This window comes from Pimephales promelas, chromosome 9 (genome assembly GCF_988280905.1).
Source record: "Pimephales promelas chromosome 9, fPimPro1.hap1.1, whole genome shotgun sequence".
Classification (NCBI taxonomy): domain Eukaryota; kingdom Metazoa; phylum Chordata; class Actinopteri; order Cypriniformes; family Leuciscidae; genus Pimephales; species Pimephales promelas.
In genome coordinates this window covers 1,882,378-1,891,878 of record NC_142777.1, presented here as the reverse complement: position 1 = coordinate 1,891,878, position 9,501 = coordinate 1,882,378, and the positions used below count along the sequence as shown (strand labels likewise).

Genomic DNA, 9,501 nt, shown 5'->3' with positions numbered 1-9,501 from the left:
TATTTACTAAGATATTATTGTTTTAAAAATATAGTGGCAAACGTCCCACCTGTGGGACGGTGACAGTTAAGTGGTTAACTAACAAAAACCAGTTCTCAATGGCCAGGAAGTGACATCACTGTGGAGGGAAAACAACCATGCAAACATCAGTCAGTGGGATTGAGGATTTCTGGGAAGATTTTGTCAAAACTATAAAATAACAGAAATCAATATGATTTCAAATTAATTTCAGCTAGCTGTCCATCCCTCACTGAGTGAGCTACTGGCTAAATGTAATTTAACCTTCACATCTTTTGTGTGTGCCTGAGCTTGAATTGAGCACGTTTCTGCTATGGCCTCTTTACACAAACACTTTGTTAAACTGCATATTGGATTAATCGTAGAGTTCATAAGGCGCTGCAGAACAGGAGTGACCTCGCACCGAATCTCATATTGTACCCGGAGCTCATGCCCTCCATTACGCGGCGTCGAGTGCATATCTCGCCTCATCATTTCTGCATTTTATGGTGGTTAACACACCTCTTGACTCTGTGATCTTTTAATCCCTGTGGGCTATTATTATTGCCATGAGCCTCCCTCTCTTACTCCATCACTGCTTTATCTGTGTAAAGGCTACATGCACCTGTGCTAATAGATATGCACGAACACGCCATTGCTTTGACTGTTCTTCTGCTACAGATTAAATATGTTGAAAGACGAAAGAACATTACAATATTTGAACATCAGAGCCGCGTGTGCTGGAATGGGACTTATCTTTTTGATATCCTTTCTAGCCTTCTCACCGGGAGATAACAGCATGTTATCTACTCCAAAATCCACCCGACATAATTAAACAGCAATGATCAACTGATAGTTATAAAAAAATAAAAGTGTCCTCCTTCAGCAGTCCTTCAGTGCCACTGAACTGAGACATCTCCTCGACACTTCAGGAGAGTTTTCACACACGTTTTGCTGCTAAAATTACATTTTTGCCATAATTTGCTGATTTTCTTAAAGTCCCCCCAATCATTTTATCCCTTAACTCATCTTTGATCACCAAATTTACATATTTAAACGTTATTTCCTAAAATATCTTGAGTGTAACTCGACACCCTTGCCTCATTTAGTATGCGCAGTTCTATGAATATGCAAATGAGCCCCGCCTCCACTCACTGGTTGACGATCACACGTTGATCTGATTGGTTACAAGGTGGTTTGTGACGTCAGAAACAACAGCGTCTTTTGTTTTAAGGAGGAAATACTCAGCAATGCTGTCCACTTATCAACTTACACATGTGTGTGTTAAAGCGGATTATACACACCACATACACATATAAACAACATTAAACGCTGGATTTACACCACAAGGGGACGTTAATAAAACTTAAAATAAATGTAAAATAAAAATTTTATTAAAATGGTAAAAAATACATAAAACTAAGAAATCATATTTATTATGATTTGATAATAATAAAATAAAATTGTATTAAATACATAAAATACAAAAATAAGCACTTTGTCATAATTACAGCAGAAATATGGTGGACATATCTAACCTATGAGTATGAGTGCACTAAACTAGATTTTGCAAAGAATAATGAGTAATCGCGAACAGGTTTCCTGAACACTCTGTCAATTGTTAGTCAAACATATAGTCTCGCCTCATTGGTTGAGTCTGTGTTGTTGTTGTGTTTCCCGAAAGCATCGTTAGCCAGCTATGGTCGTAAGTTTCGTCGTTATCAGCAGTTCAACGAGTCGGTGTTTCCCGAAAACCATCGTTCCAACGAACATTCGCAAACAGCATCGCAGAGGTGTGTGTGTGAGTGACAGATCTCAGACTCAACAAATCCTTATCCTGAGCAAATATCCTGACAAATATCATTTACGTTGTAAGAAATTAACATTTAAAGTCACTTGCGAGACACGATCACACTTGAGATCATACACCCGACCTGAATTCACCCACACATTTATATGATTTAATATGAACAATTATCATACAGTGTTATACATGTTTGGTATCATCTGAAAGGTCTCGTTCCCACAGAAGTAGACCAGACAGGTAATACGCCGTGGAGAGTTCAGAGATCCGCTGTTAACAGATGTGTGTGTGCCCTCGTGTCCATCAGCTTCGGCCCCAAGTGAGTCTGGAATGGGGATTCATGCTAATTCTCAAAACGGCGCTATACTACGCACATGGCACCCTTTATCGTTAATATACTGTAACACACGCTGTGATGGGTAGGTTTAGGTGTGGGGTAGGGTAGGGTAGTCTCATATTACACAAAAGGATTTATGACGCCATGGGTTCACGTGTTATATTAACGATGTGCGTAGTATAGCGCCTGTGGTAAGGTTCAGACGATGTGATGGAAGAAGGCAAAGGGGTCGGCCAATACTGGAGCTTGTGTGCTTTATTCAGACAGATCAAATAAAAATACTCTTTTCACAGCGACTGCGCGCTTCAACGTAACATCAACAAAATAATATCACAGACTCGTTCCCGCTGATCCACAGCTTCCTTGGGTTTCGGACAGTTCCTCTGTTCACAGCTTTCCAGCTCCCGGTGTCTGCACACAAGCTCCAGACTCTCTCAAAAGAAGCGTCTCACTGAGCCGCTTATATACTCTCCCAACGCCAATCACTGCAATCACAGACAGGTGTTTATCATTTGCACTTGACCCGCTTACTTCCCGCTCGACTCCTCCCCCGCTCTCCCGCTGCAGACAGCGCTGAACCACGCCCCCCATACCACATACCCCCACCGCCCGTCTCAGGCCGGGGAGCCGTCCGGCCTGCAGCCTCCCCCCCCCCCTCCGGGAGAGAAAGTCAGCCACAGCCATCTGTGCACCCGGCCTGTGGATCACTCTGAATTTGAATGGTTGTAAAGCTAGATACCAACGAGTGATCCGCGCGTTGACATCTTTCATGCGGTGGAGCCATTGCAGGGGAGCGTGGTCCGTACACAGGGTGAACTCCCGACCCAGGAGATAATAGCGGAGGGTGAGGACAGCCCACTTGATGGCCAACGCCTCTTTCTCAATGGTGCTGTACATCGTCTCTCTCTTGGAGAGCTTGCGACTGATGTACAGCACCGGCCGTTCCTCACCCTCCATCTCCTGGGCCAAGACCGCCCCCAGTCCTCTGTCCGACGCGTCTGTCTGCAGAGAAAAGGGAAGAGCAAAGTTAGGAGCCTGTAAGAGCGGGCCGCCACACAGAGCTGCCTTTATCTGGGTAAAAGCCTGCTGGCATTGCTCCGTCCACTGGACGGTATCTGGCGCCCCCTTTTTAGTTAGATCAGTCAGCGGGCTAGCAAGGTCCGAATAATCAGGCACAAATCTCCTATAATATCCTGCCAGCCCCAGGAACTGTCTAACCTCCTTTTTGGTCTTGGGTCTCGGACAGGTCGCAATCGCGGCGGTCTTGTCAATTTGGGGACGCACCTGTCCGTGTCCCAAGTGGAAGCCCAGATACCTGACCTCCACGCGCCCAATCGCACACTTCTTCGGGTTGGCCGTGAGCCCCGCCCTCCTCAGCGACTTGAGAACCGCTCGCAAATGCTGCACATGCCGCGGCCAATCGTTACTATAGATGATAATGTCATCCAAGTACGCCGCAGCATATGCAGCATGCGGCCGTAGAATCCGGTCCATCAAGCGCTGGAAGGTGGCGGGTGCCCCGAACAAACCGAACGGAAGGGTGACAAATTGGTGTAATCCGAACGGCGTCGTGAAAGCAGTCTTTTCTTTGGACATTGGAGATAAGGGGATCTGCCAATATCCCTTCGTTAAATCCAGTGTCGAATAAAACCGAGCCGTGCCTAGCCGATCGAGTAACTCGTCAACCCTGGGCATTGGATATGCATCGAACTTCGATACAGCATTCACCTTGCGGTAATCCACACAGAACCGGACGGTGCCGTCGGTTTTAGGCACTAAAACTATCGGGCTTGCCCAGTCACTGTTGGATTCCTCTATTACCCCCATATCCAGCATCGCCGCTAATTCATCCTGAACTACCTTTTTCTTATGTTCAGGTAATCTATATGGCCGGCTGCGAACCACCACGCCCGGCTCCGTCTCAACGTGGTGCTGTATGAGATTCGTTCGGCCAGGGAGGGGTGAGAACACATCTGCGAATTCCGCTTGTAGCTGTTGGATGTCAGCGATCTGGGACGGTGAGAGGTGGTCCCCACAAGCGGCCAGAGGGCGGGATTGCACTTTTACATTCGCCTCTGGCCCGAGATCCTCCTCCCCACTCACCACCGTCGCCAGCATCGCTGACTCCACCTCATTCCATTTTTTAAGGAGGTTGAGGTGGTATGTCTGATGTGCTCCCCCCCTATCTGAACGAATGATTTCATAGTTAAGATCATTAACTCGCCGTGTAACCACAAACGGTCCTTGCCACTTGGCGAGTAATTTCGAGCTGGATGTGGGAAGTAATACGAGCACTTTATCTCCCGGTGCAAATTTACGTAGCTTAGCCCCCCTATTGTACAGCCGACTTTGTCTGTCCTGAGCCTGTAACAAATTCTCCATAGAGAGCCGCCCCAAAGTGTGGAGTTTTGTTCGCAGGTCCAGGACATACTGAATTTCGTTTTTGCTATTAGAAGGTCCGTCCTCCCAAGCCTCCCTAAGGACATCCAAAACCCCGCGGGGCTGGCGTCCATAGAGAAGCTCAAAGGGGGAAAACCCCGTGGAGGCTTGGGGGACCTCCCGTACAGCGAACAAGAGGGGTTCCAACCACTTATCCCAATTTTTGGCGTCTTCCCGCACGAACTTACGAATCATGGATTTTAACGTGCGATTAAATCGTTCTACCAGACCGTCGGTTTGTGGGTGATAGACGCTGGTGCGAATCGATTTAATGCCCAATAATTCATATAGTTCGCGTATCGTACGTGACATAAACGCCGTGCCCTGATCGGTGAGAATCTCTTTTGGGATTCCCACCCGGGAGATTAATTGAAACAGCGCACTCGCAACGCTTTTAGCCGAAATATTGCGTAGTGGGACTGCTTCAGGGTATCGCGTGGCATAATCCACCAGGACTAATGCAAAGCGATGCCCCCGTGCTGATCGCTCTAATGGCCCGATGAGGTCCATGCCAATTCGCTCGAAGGGGACCTCGACTAACGGCAGGGGGCACAATGGTGCTTTACTATGGGCCGGAGGGTTCACTAACTGACATTCATGACAAGACGCGCACCACCTGCGCACATTCTCATGAATGCCCGGCCAAAAGAATCGGGCCATTAAACGATTTAACGTGGCTGTCTGCCCGAGGTGTCCAGCCATCGGATTAGAATGAGCCGCCTGGAAAAGCATTTCCCGACGGCTTTTAGGTACTAACAACTGGGTTGTATCGTGCTTTGTCTGGATGTCCTGAGTCACCCGATACAACCTATCTTTAATCATGGCAAAATATGGGTACGTGAGCGGCTGATCGGGCCGCACCGGCTGCCCGTCGATGACCTGGACCCGTTCAAACGCGTTTTTTAGCGTATCATCTCGGGACTGTTCCAGAGGAAAATCATCACGGACCGAAAAGATGGGTATCTCGGCCCCGTTCCGTTCCTCTGGATCAGCCGCCGATGGTCCCGGAACAGCTTCGCCGGCCTGAACAGTCGCCCCCCCCCGGTGCCGTTGTTTTTTCCCAGGAGCACCCGCACACAAACAAGCCAATAACGATTGAAACCCCGGCCAATTGGTACCCAAAATCAGCGGGTGCCGGAGGTGCGGATTAACTGCCACCTCCACACTATGTTTTTGTCCCCTAAATCGGATGATGACTGGCACGACGGGATACCCCATCACCTCGCCGTGCACACACCGCACCATAACCTCGCGGCTCTTATCCAATGCCCCTGGCTGAATCAAGCTTTGGTGGATGGAGGTCTGGTTACAACCTGAATCCACCAAAGCTTGACACGTAACCCCCTTAATACTCACGGGTATCTGATACAGCCCAGTCTGATCGGGGGCAGCCTGTGGCGCATAGGGGACCCGAATGAAGGTGTCCACCTCCATCAATGGACACCTGTCGATAAAGTGCCCCGGGTCCCCACAACGCCAACAGGCCGGCCCAGGCCTCCCCGCCACTCCGGCGGCGGGAAGCGGGTCAAGGGATTGGCGTTGGGAGAGCGCGGGGCCAGCGGACGCCGGAACGCTCCCAGGCAGGGATCCTCCCCGAGGTGGAGCACGGGGCGCCTCCGTGCTCGGGCCGGACCTCCAGCGGGGTGCTGGTCGCGGGGGAAATCCACCTCGAGACCTGGGAGCGGGGACAGGGCGAGAGGGAGAGGGAGAGGGGAGAGAGAGAGAGAGAGAAGATGATGGTTGGGGCTCGCCGACCCCTGGGCACGCCACCAGCTGGTCCTCCGCCAACGTGATGGCCTGGTCCAGCGACGTCGGCCGGTGGCACTGGACCCACTGAGCGGTTTTCTTGGGTAGCTTGGTGATAAACTGCTCCAGCACCACCAGCTCGATGACTCCTTCGACGTCGCGGCCCTCGGCCACCAGCCATTTGCGGCAGGCGTCCCGGAGCTGCTGTGCGAAGACGAAGGGTCGGCCGACCTCCCCCAGCTCTAGGGAACGGAACCGCTGGCGGCTTTGCTCCGGAGATCGACCGACCCGCTGCAAGATGGCACGCTTGAGGTCCTGGTAGACCAGGAGGCTGCTGACTGGCAGTTGTTGGGCGGCGAGCTGCGCCTCCCCGGACAGTAGTGGAATGAGGCGCAGCGGCCAGTCAGTTTCCGGCCACTTCCCCGCCCCGGCCGTCCTCTCAAAGAGGTCCAGGAAGGCCTCCGGATCGTCGAGCGGCCCCATCTTGTGGAGGGCTGGGGCCGCGGGCGGGGAGCGGACCCCCTGGTCCACCCAGCTCCGGAACTGCTCGCGGGCCTCCCGTTGTTCCTGGAGGAGCGCGTCGAAGCGTCGTTCCTGCTGCTCCTCCATCTTCAACAGGGCTGCCTGGTGTTGCTGATGCAAGCCCGCGAGCCCCTGGATGATCTCCGCAAATGGCGAAGACAGAGGATTCCTGGCGGCGGCTGCTTCTTCCATCCCGGGTTTCGGCACCAGTGTGGTAAGGTTCAGACGATGTGATGGAAGAAGGCAAAGGGGTCGGCCAATACTGGAGCTTGTGTGCTTTATTCAGACAGATCAAATAAAAATACTCTTTTCACAGCGACTGCGCGCTTCAACGTAACATCAACAAAATAATATCACAGACTCGTTCCCGCTGATCCACAGCTTCCTTGGGTTTCGGACAGTTCCTCTGTTCACAGCTTTCCAGCTCCCGGTGTCTGCACACAAGCTCCAGACTCTCTCAAAAGAAGCGTCTCACTGAGCCGCTTATATACTCTCCCAACGCCAATCACTGCAATCACAGACAGGTGTTTATCATTTGCACTTGACCCGCTTACTTCCCGCTCGACTCCTCCCCCGCTCTCCCGCTGCAGACAGCGCTGAACCACGCCCCCCATACCACAGCGCCGTTTTGTCATATAGCGTTCTGTGTGACGCTAAAGGTTAAGAACGGGCTGCAATTTGAAAAGTATTTAGGCAAGATCACTCAGCATCATGTGTTTTATATCATGTCAGGTTCGCATCTTCTCTCTTTATTCCAGAGCATTTGATATTTTGTATCTATTATCTTTGACATGATTATGAAATTAGCATGATATTTTTACCTGACATCATAAATTGCAAACATTTGATTATATTCTGACTGATTCTGAAATTGTTTTCCCAAGTGGATTAAATGGATTCGTATGTGTTACCGCAAGTCTGCGTCAGATTAGTGACGACTAATATGTGGCACTAATTCAAGTGTACTTAAAGCTAAAATGCTTCTTGACCAACCTAAATCTGGGTGCGTCTAATTACCTCTGTTTTAATTGAATGGTTCTTTAGATAAGTGTACATCCTCAGATGCCATTTATAGCAAAACGTGTAGCATTAATTCGATCTCAAACAGATTCATTAAAGAAAGGTATCACTCCACACCTGCGTGACATCTTTAACCAACGTGGTTGAACGACTAATTTGAGACAATATGGTTTTGGGAAGCAGTCGTGACTAGCTACACTCTTAGAAGAAAAGGTCCTATATAGAACCTTAAAAGGTTCTATCAGCGCTACGTATTTGGAACCCCTAAAAGGTTCTATACACTCTTAAAAAAAGGGTTCCTCTGGGTTCTATATAGAACCCTGGGGTTCCGTACTTGGCCAATAGAACCTTTTATAGAACCATTTTGGAGTTCCATATATGAAGCGGGGGATGGAACCATTTCTGGTTCTAAATAGAACCATTTCTTCTAAGAGTGATAGCTGATTTCTTCAATGACGCCTCGTACTGTGATAGTGAATCAGCGAGTAACAGCGCTGTACAGGAAACACACCCCTGGTTGTTATGTTTAAAGAAGTCATGCTTGGTTATTGCTATTGGGTTTTCCTGCTTGAATGTTGATTATTCTCCTCATATTCTCCATTGTTGCGGCTCCTCTCTTTCCAGTCTGTCAGTAACGCTCTGTTTACTTCCTGTCTCTATGAAGCCCCTCCTCTTGAAAGCATACTGTTCTCTGATTGGTCGGTTGGCGTACTATGTTGTAATTGGTGGAGTGCTTCGAGAGTGTTTGGGAAATGTCCCACCCCTTTCCATAACCGCCAGTTTAACACACTACTAACTAACTCAACCAGGCCCCGCCCCTTTATTCTGCGTATGAATTATTATAATGAGGAATATTGTTCGTTCCCGGAAGAAACTCAGGAGTTCAGAAACACTGACACTGATATAGAGAAAAAGTCTTTTTCGTGCTCAATCAGCAACATCACACACTAAAGACAGATGAACATGTGAAAACAGCAGAATATGTTTGACTGTGCGTTCACACCGGACAATCAAATTCGCATCTACCGCGTCTAGTTTGACACTTTTGTGTTAATTCGTGCGTCAAGAGTGAAACTGACGCGCATAAAAACAAAAGTTTGAAGCGAAATTTACGCACGTCAGAATGGAAACCCATTAGCGGCCATCTTTTTTATGTTGTTCGAGCGTTCATCGAGAGAGTCACCGCTCTGTATTTACTCTGGAGATCAGAACAGCGGCGTGGGGATCATCGTCGCCGTATTTGTGTCCACCGGACCCTTCGGAGGCAAGCCGTTTAACGAGTTTCACCATTTGCTCGCTCCAGGAGCTGCGCTGGATGACGGCCGCTGTCAGCGGTACTTCCGCCTGTCTCGCGCCCAGTTTGATGACCTGTAGTCCCGCATCGGAGCGAGGTTCACTCTCGCCCTCATCCATCTAATCTAGCTGTCATTTATAAAATATTTGCTTTGTTGTGATTTAGAACCACACCAGGCATTTAGTCATATTACAAAATTTATCGAAGCGTCCAGATCCTTCACCACGTGACAGCAGCAGGCTCCTGATTGGTTAACGCGGCGTGAGTTTGACGCCAACGTTCAGATTTTTCAACTTGGGCGGCAGACACGAATTCACGTCAAACGCGTGAAAGCACAAATAG

At 49.2% G+C, this 9,501-nt stretch overlaps 1 protein-coding gene across 1 annotated transcript; it reads right to left on the bottom strand.

The window, feature by feature from the left end:
* Positions 1 to 2,525: 2,525 nt before the first annotated feature.
* On the bottom strand, positions 2,526 to 7,414 carry LOC148977460 (uncharacterized). Its single transcript, XM_089135193.1, has 2 exons — positions 5,934 to 7,414; positions 2,526 to 3,140 (listed from the first exon to the last, which is right to left on the bottom strand). The coding sequence occupies exons 1-2, from the start codon at positions 7,035 to 7,037 to the stop codon at positions 2,526 to 2,528; spliced, it is 1,719 nt and encodes a 572-aa protein (XP_088991319.1). The 5' UTR covers positions 7,038 to 7,414.
* Between the last annotated feature and the right edge of the window lie 2,087 nt (positions 7,415 to 9,501).

Bases quoted from the DNA above. Each gene is read 5' to 3' on its own strand.
- LOC148977460 (XM_089135193.1), bottom strand. From the start codon at position 7,037: ATGGAAGAAGCAGCCGCCGCCAGGAATCCTCTGTCTTCGCCATTTGCG. The intron at 3,141-5,933 runs GTGAGTATTAAG...TTTTCTCTGCAG, and splicing joins CTGGGCTGTATCAGATACCC to ACAGACGCGTCGGACAGAGG.